Consider the following 20,563-nt stretch of genomic DNA (forward strand, 5'->3'; position numbering starts at 1 on the left):
ATTGAATCTTACATGGTTCACATATCCACTCAATCTTAAGAAAATGAGTACATGCGTAGTGATGGATTCAGTCAAATCAAGAAGCATTCAAAGACAGAGCCTCTTAGGTGCTCTTTAGAACCTATAAGTATGCACCATATTTGTTTTTAGAAAAATTTTTCGGACAAAATGACCAATAATTAAAAGCGGTACAGCAGTTGCTTAAAAAAAGCAGTACTTTTGTTTCTCAATCATCTGTCTGTGTGAAGGGTTCAACTCTTAAACCTTGCATATTTTACTAAAACACTTGCAAATCCTTTTTGCCCACGTTTCAGATGTTGATCCATTAAGCTTTATTTTGAAAGAAAACAAATTGCTCTGCGAAGAGTGTCCTTTTTTCTTTACACCTTAACTGGCCTTCGCTGAGATAATGTCTCAGAAGTATGAAATCAGGTCAATCAGGATTGGTCAACTGACCTGAAATAAATGTGACATTCTTTGAACAAAAGCGCCAAAGATGAGAAATAAGAACTGGGGACTTCCGATTCAGTTTTTAACTTGTGTTATTGCATTTTTAGAGGGTTCTAACGAATAATGTTTCTCAATGAAATGTACAAAGGAGGTATTCAAAAAGACCTCGAGACAAGTGTGAAAGATACAGTGATTTTACTTAAAATATGCATTTGATTGGCATGACTGGGGACATTCGATATCTTAAACTGATCATTCAATATTGAGCAATCGTCAAAAAAGCATCTTTACGTGGATGACGAAGCAAAAATAATCGGCATTTACAGCTTTTATAGAAATTGTAGTAATATACAGTATTTGAAAGACTCTAGTTTTGAAAAAAGGGGGGATACGTCTGTCCAGAGGTGACAACTCTTTTGGTGTATCGTATTTGGGCCATAAAGAGGGTATTCAATTCATGTAAGAACTTGAGTTATCGTACGAATGCTTGACAATTTGAATTCAATCTAAAATCAAATCGACTTCTTATTCTGTTTGCCATAATCGATGTGTGTAAAATGGTACCATTGACATTAAGAATCTTTCACCATAGCTCTCAGTCAATTGGATTTTGCTGTCGTTTGGAACCCCATCTGTTCCAGACAATGTCTCAGATCCCTGTCAAGACAAATGAACTCAATCATAACTCTTGGTTGTTGTTTGTCTTACTAAAATCACTTCTTCCTACACAATAACTCACTTTCAACAACAGGATGTGTCTTTCTTGGATGTCACTCTCATCACATTCACTGCCTTGTATTCACAAACACAAACTGAATCGAGGCTAGTCCTGATTTTAGCGACGCAAAAGTGGGACATTTAGAGCCAGGATTTGCCAGTGATTCCCCACAACTGTCAGGCCCCGTTTTCACTAAAGCTTTTCGGCGAAATCTCCTTGTCAAATTTGGTTGCTTTTGACTCAAATGACCGATAAATCCGGTGTGTGACAACAATCGTATTTGGAGGATCGAGTTTGCGACTCCCATGATGACACTGAGATACGTGGCACATGCCTGGTTCAACTTGTCTTGGCTCGAACCTTGAGAGCGATATTTCACGACATGTTTGGTCTCACAGTCGACGATCTTCATTTTGTTTGATTCAAGTTCATCCCACACAGTCATGAATACTGGGGTGAGTTGTCGCTTTGGAAGTTTGGTGTGATTCATTTTTACGGCTACAATTGGTGTCGAAGAATGATCCCTTTTTTACGGAAGGTCGCACATGAGTCAGCAGTAAAGAGTGTTGGCTTAGAAAAGTCACTTCATTAGCTAAAAACTTGGGTGGAACCACGTGCTCTTCATTAGAGAAGAGTGACGACAAGACAAAGTTACAAATTGGGTTGTTTGAAACGATGGAAAAAGGCGGTTTGAGGTAAGAGTCATAATGTCAATTTCTGTCGAGGATTTGCAAGTCAAATTCAATCAGAGCATCCCCTCAGGATCGAGAACTTTGATTGCCTAGTATCATGAAGACGTACAATCTGATTTGGTCCTCTTCGGTGGAAAGATCTTGAAGGAAAGATCGACATTATTTAGTCTGGTTATTTTTTCCAACTTGGAGCTGGCACATACCGTAAGATTATTGACTGATTAAAACTACTGTATGTATAACGTCAAAACTTCAAAGGGACCAGCATATTTTTCTTGGCAAAGATATTCGAGACCTTTTAGTGGAAATTTGTGCATAATCGAGCTCGCCTTTCCACTAGTGTCGCAAAGAAATTCGGAGGAAATTGTCGCCATAAAACAAGAACTTTCCAGTCGGTAAAGTGGTTGCGGTATTATTTTTACTGACCGGACTTCATCGCCAGAACCTTCAGTTTTATCCTAACTTTCTGTTCCTTAAATAGGACCGATAGCTACAACTCTAGATTTGAGGAGTTGTATAGACGAGTAGATTACAGCATTTTCAAAACACCGCTTATCTATACGGAAGGATTATCTTCCCCCCCCCACCCATGAGAAACCTTTATGCGATATGGTAACACCACTTTACAGGAGATCCTGCATTGTTTGGCCTCGGGGGACTTTCTAAAAGCATTCAAGATTTCGTAGTACATAGTTCACGGCATGTCGCTTAACCTAATATAAAAAATGGGCCGCAACGGTTGTCAATGTCAACCAAATCACTCACATGTCCAATCATTTTCGGCTTCATAACTAATTGATATCAGCCTTCATCAAGGCTTTTACCGAGCCTTCTGCAATGAAGGCTTTCATTCAACATTACTAACTTCCAAATAATACTACAAGAGCGAGCGATAAGCGATGAAGAATGAAACGAGTGAGGAGCGAACCACTCTGTATACCGGGTGCCAACTGCCAACCAACGCATGCTTCCAATGTTTCAAGTGATTTGAGAGAGCGCCCTGTCGGCTACTCAGGATGCCTTCGGCGGGCCAACTGAGGATGATGATGATGATGACAATGGATGATCCAACCAGTAAAAGAAATTGTGGCAGTAGACACACGAGAGCGCATGCAGCAGGGTGAATTACGTACAACTCTTCGAACGGTTTTAAGTTGCACAGAGGACAGACACATTCGTACACACGCACTTTGAACAAAAAGTGAAAAGAACTTCCTTCTCCGTCTGACGGAGAGTTGAGAGTTGGTTCGGTGGCTGTTGTTGTTTGTGGTGCTGGTTGAGTGTTGCGAATCAGCTTGACCAAGTGATAGTGGATACGACCAAGGACCAGCCAGAAACGTCATCGAATCAAGAGCAGAACCACTTGACACATCGACCAATTTCAGGAGGTAGGACATCACGTGCTTATTTCGAGTTTGCACAGTAAATCTAAAGTCACACTGAAGGATCCCATTTTCAACGGTTCACGACGAACTTGTATGTTGATATTGTGCTCTGTTCAATTGCTGTAAATCTAAGTATATTGTATTGGGATCATTGAGAAACACTCGTTGTGTTAACTGGGTGGCATACTTGAAAAAGACGAAAGTATTGTCGAGGTGTTGTTCATTAAGACGTATGAGCTTGCCAGATTGAAGTCAGTAATCTAGTTTAAGATATGGGAAATAACTCAAGAAAAACACCTTCAAATCAACTTTCGCGGATTACTTATTTGTCATACTTCACCTATCATGAAACAAAATACTTATTAGAACGTACTCAATGCGCAACCCTGATAATATTAAAGGAACTGGCTTCAAATTCTGATTCAGTCAACAAAACGTATACTCATTAGTTAGTTCTTTCTCACCGAGCTTTGTCAATCACTTTTAAGGTGGAATTGATTGCAATTTCCCTCACATAGGTATCAAATGATTCTGATTACAATTGCAATAACTCGGCTTTTAAGTGTAATTTATTAGCCACGGTTATCAGTTTCGGATTGTCCCTTTTTTTGCCTTGAAATTACCAACGTGTTTTGAGTAAGCAGTCAATTCCGAAATTATTTCCTTCTTTTGACATTTGTGTGAACAACGTTGAAAACAAAAATATCGAGGAGAAAAACATTCATTGACTGAAAGATTCAACTATAATTTCATTTTTTGAATAAGATATCTCAATTGCGTTGGAAACATAATTTACCATAGTTACATTTACTTTGATTTCTAATGTCTTTAATTACAAGTACCAAGAAATCTACCAGAAAAACGGCACTGCAATTGTAATTGCATTTACCTCACAAGTCTAGTCTCATTCGATACTTCTTCTTGGCAGCCTTGATGACTCTGATTTTGATCACCTCGCTCTTTGAGAAGAAACCAGATCAACAATGTCCAGCACCTTATCAATTATTATCCATCCTACACAACTTGTCCAAAACAAAAGAAACCTCGTTGGTTCTCAGTCATCCAAACTGAATCCTCTTCACTTTAAAACATAGTAGTATATGATGTGGATGAGAAAGAATGTAACCACAGACAGAGCTTGATGCACGTAGGTGGGTGAAATAGCAATAAGATTCGTCGTGGTCAATCTTGTGTTGGAAATCGCGACAAATGTGTCAAATTTGTGATTCACCAAGTACTGAGTGGTGTCGAATTAGGTCAAAGCCCAGCACACACACGCACTCACCATCCTCCGATTCAATCTTCGTTCCCGTATAGTGCATGAAAATGTGCTAGCTCATGATTTCAATGAAACAGTTACTGCGAAACAACCTCAATCGAGCTAGGTACATACGTACTGTACGTAGTACAGTAGTCAGTAGTCAGTAGTAGTAGTACATAGTGTGGTTGTACCACAATCCATGATGGCCATTCATTATCAGTGTCCGTTAAGGTTGTGCATCTTCCATTCTCCATTCTCCAACCTCCATCTTTCCTCGTGCACGTCCAAACAGATAACTGACACATTTTCTGGTGTATAATTGCACCATTAACTATTGTGGATATGATACACCGTGTTTGTCAAATGGCTCGTTGCGTTGCTTCGAACTCGAAAAATGAGCCGAACATTGGAAATGAAGCCATGGAACCGACTTGGTAACATTTGGATGAGGACTGATTCCAAGGAAGATGGATGAGGTGCTAATCACTACTTTTTGATGGAACGGAGAAATTGCTTTATCTTATTCCCGACCGTCCTACGTCATATGATTTTTGGGTGAAGATCTCATAGGTACCCACGGACTTGCACGAAGGTCCTGTCTCGCTTCAAATTGATCTCAGAGTACTCGTATGTTACAGCAACTTCCCAACAAATCTCATGTTCGGCTTTTTTTCAGTCAGACTTACCTAGAACCTGCAGACAAAGCTAGTGGTCAAGCATGTACGTAAGTGCTCCCTAGAATTGCAATTGAGCATACTTTTCTCAACCATTCATTCTTTGACTGAGTACAAAGATGATGAAGTGGACTCAGAAGCGATTGACAAATTAATCAGTCTTCGACTAAGATGAGTTATGAAGCACCGATTGTTCTTTTACGGCCTAAGGAACGCTACTAACGATCCTGACCCAAGATCGACGGGATAACGTTGAATTGAATGCCCACAAATTCTAAAAAAAAATTACTCCTTGTGCTCATGTGAGTGAAATGATCTGAAAAGCTTGACTGAGCAAGGACAGAGATAAATTGCCATGTCTCTGAGGGAAAGAAAAGACCTTTCAATGTAAATGTCATTACATTGAAATGGAGGTTTTGTAACATTTTCTAGAGAATCCTATCATGAATCAATCCTTAAACATAGTACCTAATATTGATGTGATCCATCTGTGTTTATTACGTGTTGAAGTTATTGGATGAGAGTATATGCAATTCAGTAAACATGAATCATGCTCTCAATTTGCATCAATGTTGCTCATTCTCTGTTACACAAAGCATGATAAGTTTTCATCGTCGAAGCATTTTCCGGACCATTCAGTAATAATGGAGATCACTTGACAGTCCTATTTCTAGCGATTTTAATCAGCAAATTGGAAGCAAAATTGCACAACGTCACGCTATCATTGTAGGAAACAGAATTGTATTCGATGCTTTTAGCAAATGTCAAGTATTCGGCGAATAAAGCATCTTCGTACGTTTTCGAAACATACAAATGTTCTGCAGGATTGCAGGTGAATTCCCAAAGGACTCAATCTTAGTGCACCAAATTGCCTTTGTCCGTATACCTAGATTAGACAAGACAAGAGCGTAAGCTAACTTCTCGAACATCATTCCGGGGTTATAACGGCCCATTGTGCAATTTGGGATGAACCCGAGAATAATTTGTGAGTGAATGTACCTCATTCAGACCCTCTCGAATATCGGGAAAGGTTGGAAATTTCCCAGAACGACAATCTTTTTGTCTAGGCACCGTCAATTGCAAATAATAATGCATCTCACATTACTTCGTTAACAAGAGAGAAGTACGTAGAGTACTCTAAGTTTAGCTTCGAGGCCTTGAGGTGGGAATTTAATGAGTCGAAACAGACTAAATCAAATGTAAAATGGCAACATTGTCTGCATTCGTTCCCTCTGAAAGCATACCCGGTGTTCGGAACACTTCATAATCAAGCAACTTTCTTTCTGTCTTTCTTTCTTTGACACTTGGCTTGGTCGACTAAACAACACACGGTGTGTCAAGTTGTGCGATATTCAATTAAAAAGTATTCTAAAGCAGCTCAGTTCATATGGTAGAGTTTTTGGTTCTAATTGAAACCAAAAGCCTTGAAATATGAAATGGAACTGGCTTCGTGATTTTGTCCAGTACATTTGCAACCTTTAAGTTTCTTTCAATTGCACTACAAGTATTTACGTTGGTAGTCAAGCTTATGCTTATTCATGATGTCATTGGTCATTAATGTATTTTCTACTCCTCATGAATGCTATTCCATCGATAGATGGTTTGACCCAGAGTTGACAATGAATGGTTTACTTGTGAGCAAATTCATATAAGCTTTTGAAGCAAACAAGTCTCATTCAATGGGGGGGGGAGCAAATCATGCAGCTTGTTTTTCTTTTGAACATATTTCGAACGCCGTGGACAAGAATGCTTCCTTCACAGGTCCGTTTGCCAAATGTAAAGGAGCTCTGGGGGCGCACAACTGCATTCTGGGAGATAAGAAACAGTCTCACAAGGCACACAAATCAAACCTAACTACGGCCTGTTGATGATTGGTATTCCCGGTCGATCAAACGGTCTGCATTTAATTCCGTTCTCCTTCACTGGCGGCTCAGAGCATTTTCCACCCGGTGATTTCAAAAGTAACGAAATCATTAAGCTCTTCACTACGGTTTGGTTAGCCCTGCATTCAAAGGAGGAGAAGGAGGAGAAATTTCTCAAAAGCCAAGCCATTTTCGTTGGAAGACAAATCCCGGGCCTTCTCACTTGTCCCCTTGAATTGCTCTCGAGGGATCAGTGATGTGTTCTCGTGTAATGAACGCTGCTACCACGAGTAACAATAACATGAACAGGAGGAGGGATTTCCTGAGCGTTATCAACCCTTTTGCAAATCGTTTACATCCAGGAAGTGACCAGGCTCGCTCACTCGTGTGGAACGTGGAGCGTCCGTCGGTCGGACCCGTGTCCTGACCTTTGGCGAATTGCAATATCCTCGGCAAGGTCGGAAAGAAATATCATCACTCTCTGCCATGATACGTACGTACAAGGAAAGGAAGGCATAGACACACATCCATAGATTAATTCATAATCATCCATGCAATCCTTCGCAGAACAATGGTGCCTCTCAATTGTTGTTATCGCTATAATACGTCGGAGTAGCAATAGTAGTAGCAGTAGTAGTGTACACTTCACCTTGAGGTAATGACATTTCCCTCCCCCCCCTTTTCTTTTGAACACTGATGATGAGATTATCATTTTCCCCCTTAGCTCTTTAACTTTCTTCCTGTTCCTCCAGATGAACAATCAAGATGTCAATCTCAGGCCAGAGGATAACAACAAAAAATCGTGAAGTCTGACGTAAAGTTCATTCCCTGTCCTCAAAGGCAGGAACACGATTATGCATTAAAGGGCTCTGATCCCCGGGATCTGCGCGACATTCTTGACTAGTATACAAACATCACGAATCTCTCATCACCAGAGGGTCGAAATCTGTCCCAGGCAAATTAGGAGCGTGAACTATTTTTTTCTTTGATCGTCTGAGAGGTTGACTTAACAAATAACATGGACCTCCTCGATTGAAGGAAAGAGTGTTTGGAACAAAAGCTTGTTGACCAATCCATCACAAGACAATACAAACATGTCCTGAGAGAGCTCGATTTTGAACCGAGGAAACGTCTTGTTCGTTGTGAAATGCTCTGGTTAAGGAGTCCATGACAGGATATCTTTCTCTTTCTGAGTGTCGCTCGTCTGCCTGTTCAGATTTTCGTTTGGAGCATTGTGGAACCAATCTGACACTTTAATTTAACTTTGAGCTTGTTTCTTCTGCTCCAAAAGAGACTCGGGGAAGCCGGGATCGTTCAACTTTAAGTTGTGAGAAAGTTTCACTTTTGTTGATGCCACTCAGATAATGGGGCCGAGCTCCAGGTGTTGGATTTGTCTTAATCACGACCATCTAAAAATACTCGTCCTAATGTGCAAGATAATCCACGCTAAAAAAAGAGCTTAGAGCACCTGTGCATGCATGGTTTGATCTCATTTTTCTCTCTCTTGGTTTTCTGGGGCTAATTCGTCGGGCAAACGAGCAGACAATGAACGAGGATGACCTCATTGTCTCATCCCTCATCAGATGGGTATATGTATTGCCATGCTCATGCTTATGTGTGTGAGAAACCCAGGCCATTGACCTTAAAACTATGGGGCAATTCTCCCGACCATTCAATAATGAATGAAGTGTTTTTGGGATGGATTTGGATTACGCCTGGATCCTCCTTTTCACGGTAAAAGTTTCTTGTCCGAGCTCCAGTTCATATCATGTTGAGATGATCAAAGTTGGGCCCCCCTCAAAACTTGTGATCCGTTTCTGATTAGGTTGTTTAGAAATTTGAGTACTCTTACAGGCTCTTGGTTGATACTTTGGTTCCCAACCATTGTTTCAAAACTGGGGATGGGAAGCAGTCCAAAAATGTGCGAATTTCCGTGAACAGAAGAATGTTTTGCTGTCGTATCAATATAACATTGAGTTTCATCTTTGCTTTTTCGAATCCCTCAATACTTTCAGATTTGAATCGGTGAATCATCAAGCCGATACTTCATTCACATGTAATCGAAATGACATGAAATAGAAATCAAATTTCATTTTAGGACTGAAATATTGCGTGACTTTTTCAAATATTTTTTTAAAACTCGGATTGTGTCGAAGTGCTATGGGAGTATGAAAAGATTACTTCAGAACACCCTATTAAAAAAGTTTTTGAAGTAAGAATGAATGCTTCCATGTTGAGTCCCTACCTAACTGTTATATAAAAGAAAAAGGAAGTTCAAAGGTTTAACTACGTAATAGCAGGAAAAGGCCAAACCCGAGTTTTCCTTCTCGACGATCATCAATCATTGAATGAGAAGATCCAGAATCAAGGGCAGCAATTGTTTCAATAACCTTTGTTTGAAGATTGGCTAGATCACTCGAAGAAGTAAGGTTGAGCGAATTTGTGTTGAGTAATAGTTTTGCAGTTTGACTTCATGAAATAGAAGGGTGAGATGGGATTAGTAGTCAGAACAACATCAGACAATTTACATGGGAAACCGTGTTCTGACACAGAATAATGCTCTTCAGTTCAAACAACGGATTACATTCCCAGCCATCATTTTCAAACCTCCCAACTTGACGAGTCCAACTTTTCATCGTGATGATTTCCACAGGCAACTTCAGCTCCAAAGTCAACCAGAGCTTGATTGTTGTATGAGAAACCAAAGCAACCATAACAAGTGATTCTGGTGTGCTTTATGAATGGAGAAGGGCGAGTGAACCTCTCAAAGTCGTGAGTTCTTGGACTTGTTCTTCAGCATCTACTTGTATCTCTTTGTTAGGCTGAACTGGTTGAACTGGTTGAACTCCTCAAATTTGCTTAGTCAGACCATGTGAAGAATCTCATTATACATGTCTGATCTCCAGTGTATCACTGACGGCCAGCTCGTTTGGAGTCGTCTTTCGCATGAATGCGGTTCGTTGAAACTCTTTGGCACTCCTTGGTGGCATGTTTTTGTTTCCCTCCACTCCTCCCAATTCAAATTGGCCTTTCAAAATGAGGAAACACTCGCTGACTGTTTAGCGATGTCAAAGACCCTAAAGACAAGGATCATACCGAACTACACCATATGATGAAGCTGATCATGTAGTTGTTGTTGTTGTTTTGTATGTGGAGTGAGGTTGCAGATTGCATTCTGCAAATCTGCACCCAATAGCAAGTGTAGAAAATGCACTTCCAAAGCCCGCAATCTCGACCACACCGACGACAACGACAACAACAATAACAACAACGACTTGAGGTCTTGAACCTCACACGTCGCATCTCACGCATCTCATGCCTTCTTCATTTTGGCTCCTCTTTCCCAACAACGCTCAAACGGTAGTACGCCATATTTTGAGGTGAATTGTTAGGCCTATCTGACACATTTTTCCTCTGATCTTATCTACATACATCAGCCAAGTGGCGTGAAACGATTTCCCTCTTTCTACCAAACCCACAGACTGTACATTAACTACTTAGAAGTCCTATCCTTGTGTTTGTGTTTCGGTGGAACTCTCTAATTTGGAATCTGTGTGTTGTATCGATCCCCACATTTGGAGAACAGATACATCTTCGTTATCGTCATTTTCATCTGGGAACTACTTCTAACCGATGTGACTTCCTTCAAGTTGGACGAGCCACGCTGTCCTGGAGAGATTTGAAATCACATCATCCTCGATCGTATTATGTGGTACATAGGTATGCGGTGGTGAAATGTGTTCATTTTCGATTCTAAAAACACACGATCATTACATTTCTCTTTGCACTGCATTGGACTGTGCTGTACGTCTTCACTAAGATGTCTACTTGGGAGTCAAGCGCTTCTTCGAGTCAAAACAAGAACAGGGGTGGAAGATTGCGAACCTTTCTGGGAATCCTGCTCGAGACCCAACCCGATGATCAAAGAAAACCAAGATGGATGGCAGCTCCAACTCGTGATGAATGATCAAGGCAAGTCTGGCATCCTCTTTTGACTGAACCATCCCGCTGACAAAGACGAGGGTGAATTGAAGACGGATTTCAATCCAAATCCAACATTCGCCAACAACAACCAGACCTTGATCGAGGGCAAGTTGGTCCATGGTTGGTTTGATTGTCACCTCTCCTCTGATAGTTGTGCATGTGTACCTACGAACATACTACGTACGCGCACAGTAGTAGCCACTATTCATAGAGGAATCCACTGAATGGCCTAGATTGTCGTGTATAGACTTCACGACATTTAGGAATCAATTTGAACTCATGACTTGCCAAAGATTAAGGAGTCAAAGGATCACAGATTCCGTTTGAATGCATCCATCCAGGAACATGACAAATTCAGCACTCACTCATCCTGGATGTAGTCGCACATTCAGTAGTCGGTCGGTGACTTGGTGACTTGCACGGCTGACCGAAGACGACATGACCAAAGGGAGACAAAAACACGTATTCCTTTATTAAAGAGAAATGAATGCCCTTTTGGAGAGGATTCATCATGTTGAAAGCTCGTTCTCAATGCTCTTCTTTTGTGCAAATACATCAGGTTTTTTTTTCGCTAAATTGACATAACGTGCACATTGGCGATCACCACATTCCATTAAGATATGAAAACAAGTAACGTTATGTTTTGCAATTGCGAAGGAATTCATATTCTACCTATCTGCAATAATCAACATATTTTGGCCAGTTATACAAGTGACACCTTTACATTCATGATTTCCTCGGCGAAACTCGTTGACTATGCGATGAACCTAAAAATGTTCACCTTTCCTTTCATAACCTGTTAATCTGATCATAAAAAAAGACAGCATTATCTACATTTTGAAATGAGCTGTTGTCGGTTTTAAGCTAAAAAATATCATTTTATTATATTCTACCCATTCTGAGGCTCACCCTGTTCATGAATACGTGTATTATCCGCACTTTTGTTTACTGGCCAACCAGGATGTGCCAAAAGTGTGTATTACTACAGACTCGAGGAAAACCTAATCCACAAATTTGAACAAAAGACAACGTGTCAAGTCTGAGCCATGTTATACGAAAGTGAAGGACAAGGACTCCAACGTTCCTTGACTTCTTCATCGTTCTTAGCTTGTGCAAGATTGAGCCACTAATTCTCAAACCAAACGTTTGCGGGTGATCTCGAAATTGCGTCCAATTGAGACATTCCACTCACATCCATCCAGAGAACCTCCTCTGTCCTTTTTAGGACCGAAAGGCTACGTGCCAATTTCATCTAGGGCCAGATCCTTTCCAATATCAAATGACTGGTGTTACGCTCGATTCCATATCCAGAATGCACTCATATCCGAATGGAATGATCTCCAATTGAAATATTTTGGCACAGCAATGGGCGAGAGTACACTTACTAAGAACCGGAAGTTCGAATCCGAACCTCCGCTCATACAAGATTATTTGGCTTTCCTCCTTGAGAAAAATGAAGCCTCAAGAAAAGGCTGCTGTTTGGTATTGCTTTGAACTCGAGAAAGTGTGCGAAACATATAGAAACAAACATCAACTCGCTTGTGGTTAGGAACGATATACGTACACGGTCAAAAACCAAACAAACAGTATCCTTAATCGCATTTTGCTACATCGAACAGAAACATGGTTTACCTTTTTTATATTTCTATTTATAAAAAACACCCACAAAGTCCCATGGATGGGTTTCAAGGCCACGAATAGAATATGCACTTTACATTTTTCATCGTTTTCACGGGGAAAATGGCGATTTTTTAAAACCGAACAGAAATAGTGGCCCCCTCATTGGTTTTGGTTTTAGCAGAAGTAAAAACCAGATTGGCTCATTATCACTCTAGTCATTTCTTTAAGAATATTGACAGCCTAAAAGTGGTCTTCCAACTTTGTGCAATATCAAATTTGTTCTTTCATTTGCCAAGTCTGAGCCTCGGCGAGACGCTTAAACTACACAATTGACAGATCCTCTTATTCATATGGGTACATGAAAGAAATTGATTGATCTTTTGTCCACCTGTTTTCGGCCACATCTGGGAATTTCAAAGTCACACGTCCAAGAGCTGATTGACTTCAAAGGCAGGGATTGTTTCCAAGAATAGGTTACAATTCTCAAGGGTAATTATATTGCTTCGAAAGTCCTTTTTCATATTATCCTCATCAACATCATCATGATCATTCAGTTCACATTTTGAACAGCAATGATTTATCGGCCAATTGCCCTTTGTATTCAGAATGGTTTATATATTTCGATTGACATAATTATGTTCATGATTGAATCTTACCTCGTTAAGCGAAACCATTACTTTCCATCCAGCACTTGATGTCCACTTTTTTGCGCCTAATCTTCAAGGACACTGAACAATTTTCATGGACAGAGCGTGGCATAGGTATGAAATCACAACGTAAGCGACACGTAGTGCATTGAACAATGATCCAATTCTTGGTATTGTTGTAAACAAGGCTGATGATGATGACAATGATGATGAAACAACTTTTTCATGGAGGGAGGAATGCCTGTTTGACTTTGCCATCATGCCCTCTCACAATGACAAAAAAATGCTTCAGACCAAATAACACTTGGACAAATTGTGATGGCTTGGATGAGTTTCTTTACTCATCTCCATGGTAACTGGGGAGTACATATCGAGCTGTTATTCAAATTAATTGATGTAATGGAAACAATGGTACTCCAACAATGTGGTGGTTGCATTGAGAATATGTTATCTATTGAGCACCTGATCTTAATTACCTACACGTACCTTTTTACCTCTCATATGGAAAACGAGGTTGAACAACGTAATTATTCAGATGTGTATAGACTTTCTAGGTGATGAAGTACGGATAATTTGGTTACAAAAGCATCACTTCAAATTGAAAGCATTACTACTGTGGTCAGTGGATTGAAATGATCTAGTATGTGTCTGGTCGCGGAAAATATATGGCATTTACTTTCTACAGTACAGTTTCTAGCACTAAACAATAATCGAGCAATTTAGTATCTAGATGACATTAACAAGGAGTGCTTCCAACTGGTCATTTCAGAGCTCAACATTTATTCCAGACAGATAAAAGAGGCCGATTTTCAAATTCTATCAATGTTCCCAGGTTTGAGCTAAGCTCATATTTCTTTTCCAAACGATTGATCCAGATTCACACTCGAGTCAAATGGAACAAAAGGACGATTCCACAGCCTTATTTTCACTGCATTTTTCTCCCTCAGTTCCAGATGGTTGGGCCCAATCTGCAATGATCGGCGACGTCGATGCGGTTCCCATGATCTCATGAAGCCTGAAGGTCTCGCTCCAAAGGACCCCGTTCCAGGTTCAAATTGGTCTTTGGAGTTTTCTCAACGTCCATGATGATCTCAAAACTTGTCAAGCTTCTCAATCTCGTGCTATGTTTCTCGCAAATAATCCGTTCTAGCGAGGGAAAAGTGCAGAATTTGTCCGGCCGAGCCAACTTTCATTCCATCCTTTTGAGATGGGAACGACATTCGCCAATCTCGTCGTCCTCGTCCACAGATTTCCAGGGCAGCAATGAACCCTTGGAAGAGAGCTCGGATCCGACTACTTTTGTGGTGAAGGTGTGCGAGAACCAGCATTGGGGAACGGACAATTGCCGTGAGATCGTGACCAACCAGGACAATCTGATCAAGACCGAGGACGACGGCGTGGGCGGATATGAGGCCTACTCGTTCAATCTGAAAGGTGGGTAATAGCTAAACATGTCTTTTGATTCCGATACCCGGTCTCGTCTTCAATGATTGAACTCCGAGAAGAATGTCTTTTGAACGGCCTTTATAATCCCAGCCCAGCTTAAGTTTTACCAATGACCTTCAAGGCCAATTTACGTAATTGACTAAGGCGGTGAATGAGCTGTCCTCTGGTTTTCTTTTCAGGCCTTCGAATGGCTACCTCCTACACGATCTCGGTGGTTTCCATGTCAGAGAACGAAATTGGAGGCTTGGAAACCGCACCTATTCATTCTACTTTGGCGAGACTTGGCGAGAGCCGCAGTCAGCGACAATTTGATACCAGCATTACCAAGGATACGAAAGGATGTGAGAGCATTCGCCAATTTGAATACGAGCATCTTCTTTCTTCTTTCTTCTTCTTCTTCTTCTTCTTGCCCTTCGTTTTGCAAATCCGATTTTTCCCCTTTAAAGACTCGTTCTTTCACGTCTTCGCCAACTTGAATACGAGCATCTTCCTTCTTTCTTCTTCTTCTTCTTCTTCTTCTTCTTCTTCTTCTTCTCCTTCTTCTTCTTCTTCTTGCCCTTCGTTTTGCAAATCCGATTTTTCCCCTTTAAAGACTCGTTCTTTCACGTCTTCGCATCCGGCATGAACCTTTGCGGGTGGTCTTTCTTGGAAGTGCAGTTGATAACCGGTCTTAGTGAAAGCTGCATTTTCCTGTTTCGCCATCGAGATTTATGTACCTGAACAAAGGATCCTTAGTATTATAGGTTGGATGGATTTCCATCGATATCAATTTTTTGGCACGCTTCCGCGAAATTCACCCTAGCTTCAGCTCTTTTTTTTGCGTGCTCTCTCATACATACAGTGCGCGTAAGAAATGAAGGCTGAAAGAGATTTTAGAAGCTTGAGAAGATGGGATTCCGCATCGGTGTTTTAGTGGGATTTTCATCCGATCTTCCATCATATCCTGGCTTTGAGGCAGTTGAGTTGTGTGTACTTGCTAAAAAAAAAAATGTGCCCTTTATGACCCATTTCGATCGTAATGGGGGCTTTCGGGTGCTCTTTTTGGTCCTCCAGAACAAAAGTTCTCACAAAGAAAGGAAACGCCACTAATTGAAACCAGAGTAGAATTCAATCAAGACCACGCGCAAATTTGTTCCAATTCTAAAGGCCAGAGAATTTTGGGCAATGTCAAACAAAGTAGAGGAATGGATTGGGAAAGTCGACTTTTATGGGATTTTCGTTTGCGTTTTCCTGAAGATTGGCAATTCTACGACTGTCCTTGTTTTAAATATCCATCTTATCTTTCAAGGCCTGAGGGCTTTAGGTCGGCAATTTTTCAAAAGGCCGAAATTGGGATTTTCTCGTTGCCTTGAGCAAAACTTTGGTCAGAGGTGTATTTAACAAGTTGAGTTTCTTTGAATCAAATTCAACGAACTTAATCTGAGTCCGCTTTTCCAAGACATTTGACCCGGTTTTCTTGGGATTCTTGGGCGATTGCAATCTTTTGTGATTTCAAAATCACAACCAGCTTTTCAGATTATCCAATGTGACAGCCAAGTAGTGGATTTAATTTGAAAACAAAATACATTTGAAAGGCTTCCTTCATTGGCACTGAGTAACCAAAATCTGGTTGAAGTGAGCTTTGTAGAGTAATGCTTAAGGAAGGATTCGTGTTTATTCTAGCTTGAGGGATCCTTTAATGGATATCAGGGTTTTCTCTCCCTTGTGCTTCAATCATTCTAATTTTGCTGAACTATCTTCAGTTCTATCTCTTTGAAAACTGTCCCTAAAGGTTTAACTTTCATCAAACGTGCCTTCTTTGCTCCTTCTTTCATCTACGAATCAGTCAACATTTTTGTTCCATCAATTGGTGCCATATTTCTGTCCTAAGACCTCATTGGATTTGATGATGATTCCAGTTTCTGCCAAGGCCACCGCCTGCAACACTTCGGCCACTCAAATCCACTTGGAGACTGGTCCTCATTTCGGAGGTCGTATCAGTTTAGAAGGAATTGATCCCAACAGTCGGAACCCTCGCATGGGGGGCAAGCGTTCCAATTCCAGTGGACATGATAACGAGGATAACAAGATCAAGGAGGACTGCTCGTTCTATGGTGATCCCAAGTCCATCAAGCCTTTCGTCATTTTCGACATTGATCACGAGAAATGCCAGGGTGTTCATGTCAATGGAACATCCATGCGTGCCTACGTGGTGGTCCAAGAAAGTTTGTCCATTCTCACTCACTCGACGAGAAAATTCATGGTTGTGTGCAACTTCAAACCATCGACCTTCACCATTCAGACGGGGTAAGTCGTGTCCACGTGGAACAATCCACGAGGAACAACAATGGCAGACTCGACTTGCCAAAGATGTACTTTCAGAAGGAGCTGGGAAGAGGGGAGGGGCTTTCCATTTCTGTGGAAACACTCGGTGCATCCGAACATCCGGGAACAATGGCACGGTCTGTAATAAGTGTGGGTAAACTTTGGATACGGGCGTCAGACAACATTTCAAAGTGGATATGAAGAATTTCAACGTCGAGTAAAAAGGGTTGCACCATTTTTCAAACGTCCGAAAAACAAAGAATGAAAAGATTTAGATGAGTGGCACGGTCGTTCCCTCAAGTGACGGTCCTTAAAACATAGAGATGTGAGGATAAGAGATAAGAATGGACATTACTAACTTGGTCAGGGTGGGAAACAAAAAAAAAATCTAGTTCGTACTGCAATCAAAGATTGAATTTCAACTTGTTCAACAATGTTCTACAAGGACATATACTAGTGACTCTGTTTCACTCTCAAAGAAATGCCTCTATGAGCTTTAACTCGCCAATGGCCAGATTTGTGGTCAAAGTGGATGACATGGGTTTTGAGAAATGGATCCATTTAAATTAAGGATGGATTTAGAAGATTTACGTACGTCTTCAGATTTAAAAGCGAACTCGCATTACCAGATCTTTTTTGCTGCTTTTGCCTTGCTCTGGCGGAAATGTTTTCTGTTCCAAATACGTCAAATATGTTCCCTCTTACATTATATTTGGAGAAACTTTTTTTTCCTTGCATTTAAAGCGCAACCACGGCTCGACCAAGTCAATGAAATGAATAAATGAAGAAGCAAAAGGGCCAAGGTTATTTGGAATCCAGTTTTAGTCCCATGGGTGCCTTAAGATTTTCATTTCATTTCAATACAGACTGGATTTTTTTCCAGCAAACAACTGAGCACTCGGTCAAATCAAGGTCTAACTGATCCATGCTCAACCTAGATTAAACATAGATTCGAAATTTCCTTTCCTGAAAAGAAGTTGCTCCGGAAAAAGGAAACTCGCATTCATAAATCCCTCTATTCAGGGAGATCTGCACTGTGACGTGGATTATAGTGTCATTTCCAACACCCATATCCAGAAAAATATACATTGATGGGTGTTTACCAGAGGAAATTTGGTTCCATCTTGAATTTGAGGACCCTTTCACCTTCTTGAAAGCCTGCTTTTATGGATGAACAGTATTTTAACCTGCTGTTCCACCGTGGGTGGGATCATCGTCCTTTTTCAATTTGGTCGTCAAAATTGCTTTTCTTATGGTTTTGCTCGAAACTAAAAACGTGCTGCATTCTTTGGAATCAATAACCTGAAGGTAGCTTTCCCATCACAAATCCTCGCTTTTAAATACAGCATGTCCATTCTGCCCACATGACGAGCATATTTTACAAAAAGAATGTCATCGAACCAAGCGGTGGAAATGTGGATTTGATCCCGTCGTCATGTCAGTCAAAATCCAATAGTGTTTCCGATGCAAACTTAAAAATAGAACCACTGACTCTGCCTTTGAATCCTCTCCCGACCTTGTGTGGTTGTCAACCTTGGAATTCAGTCTTCTTCAGTCACCGGGTGCCACGAATGGCCTATTGCATTAACATGCTCAATATTGGCACAAGAAAACTGTCTCTCTGTATGGAGCTGCACTTTCGCTTTCCCTTGGAGACCGACTATACATAAGTATGCTAGTACACACTACCGTAGATGGAATGGGAAGAAACACAGAAACCCTTTGGCAATACTGAAGCCAGTTTTTGCGCTCAGATATTGCGTCTGAGCCATTCCTCATTTGAGCTGGAGCGATATTTCGTATATGTGCAGTGTATGGTCTATAGGATGGGATTGCTTGATCCTGGCCTTGAATCAAAGGAACACATAGCTTGAGGCTAAAGGATTTCCTAAAGAGATTCATTCATTCTCAATTCTCCTGGCAAGGCTGGATATTCATACGGAATTCTTAAACAGTTTAAGAAATCTCCCCCCCCATCAAACACGCTTACTTCAGGGCCCTAATAACCCATAAATTTATAAAGGTCCTCGTAATGAGGAAGGCATGAGAACTCAAATGGTTCCAAGGAGATACTGGAGCCCCCAGGAAGGTTTCAAAGTCTAGCCAAATTGACAAAAAAAAAATCGGTCAATGGCGTCGATTCCTTGGCGAATCCTTCCAATTTCGCAGCTCATTTGTCGCAAATTGGAACATAGGATCAAAGAATCCTCTCCGAAGACCAACTTGAAGAAGGGAGCCCTTGACAGAGAAAAAGTGCAATCATAAGAGTGTCGTCGCTGCATTGCCTTTCTGGTTTGTGTCTGAAATATGAGTTTTGCATCGTATAATGTAAACTCGTGGGTTTCATCGATGACTTTTCTTAGGAAGCCACTAATGTACTAAAATTCGAAGAAAATGAATGGTGGATGGGAAATATAGTATGTTGGTTTATTTGAAGGGATAATGAGGTTCCAGATAATGATGAGCTCAAGTTGAAAGTGATGAGAGGGCTGATGATCGGAGTCAAGGGCCAACCCCAATGAGCAAAGTCTGGAACGAAAACCACACAAATCCTGGGTCAATGCAAACCAGTCAAGTAGACAAAAAGAATGACCTCTCGGTTCCTCTTCCTTAAATTAGAGCACACAAGAGATCACTAATCCCCCATTGACCTTCATGCTTCCTCTTAAGGACAAAAGGTAATAAGTTGGGCTCTACCTCATCAACCGTAAAAAGACTAATGAGGAAAAAGTGATTTTGAGACCTGTCTGACGAACCCACGAAGTGCCATGAATTGAATCCACTAAATTTCAAGCACAACCTACTTCACTTATTGACATCGACAGAAAGAGTCTAGCAACGAATTTTGACGCACTTCTTCGTTTCAACTTTCAACGTCCTTCAATATTCATTTTTTGCGTTTTTTTAGGCTTAGCATGCCGGCTCCAGGGGAGATAAGTCGGATAAAAGATGTTCTCTCATTCCGCTCCAATCGTCTTCCAACCACCACAACCATCAAAACGCCATTTCAAGGCCCCAAGCGAACCCCATTGACGACGACCAAGACCGACAAAGATGAGGCCAAGAGGCACGAGACCACTGCAACAACTCATCTTTATTCAGGCTCTCCTACAGAGAAGAGCACGGCCATGGCCTCCTCGTTTACGACCGAGTCTCACATCGGGAAAGCAGGCATAGGGAATTCTGACAAGGCCAGAATTGAATTCACCCACAACGCCACGGAAGCAACAGAGGGCCCAAACAAAAGCGAGAGTGATCCATTTGCCAATATTTTAAACCAGGAAAATTGGCCAGAGGATGAGAATCGGACCCAAGAAACAGTGGCCTTTCCTTCCTTGGTGTCCAAGGAATACACCATTACCACCAAAAGACCACCATTCTACTTCCAACCCCATCCGCAAAAACTTGGCCCCAAAGAGTTGCCTCGGAGCGTAATGAACCCGGTGGCAATCTCCTTCAGCGGGTCGGGCGCAGATTGGAGCCGCGAGAAACTCTCCACCCTTGAAGATGACTCTGATAA

The 20,563-nt window shown here is 41.2% G+C and overlaps 1 protein-coding gene across 1 annotated transcript in view; it reads left to right on the plus strand.

The window, feature by feature from the left end:
* Positions 1-2,948: 2,948 nt before the first annotated feature.
* Positions 2,949-20,563, plus strand: part of LOC131884817 (uncharacterized) — a 27,935-nt gene continuing 10,320 nt past the window's right edge. The window contains exons 1-5 of the mRNA XM_059232701.1: positions 2,949-3,248; positions 14,241-14,727; positions 14,919-15,080; positions 16,638-17,025; positions 19,952-20,557. Of these exons, the coding sequence (XP_059088684.1) occupies positions 14,376-14,727; positions 14,919-15,080; positions 16,638-17,025; positions 19,952-20,557 (1,508 nt within the window). The 5' untranslated portion in view covers positions 2,949-3,248; positions 14,241-14,375. The remainder of the gene's footprint in view (positions 3,249-14,240; positions 14,728-14,918; positions 15,081-16,637; positions 17,026-19,951; positions 20,558-20,563) is intronic.

This window comes from Tigriopus californicus, chromosome 8, assembly GCF_007210705.1.
Source record: "Tigriopus californicus strain San Diego chromosome 8, Tcal_SD_v2.1, whole genome shotgun sequence".
Lineage (NCBI taxonomy): Eukaryota > Metazoa > Arthropoda > Copepoda > Harpacticoida > Harpacticidae > Tigriopus > Tigriopus californicus.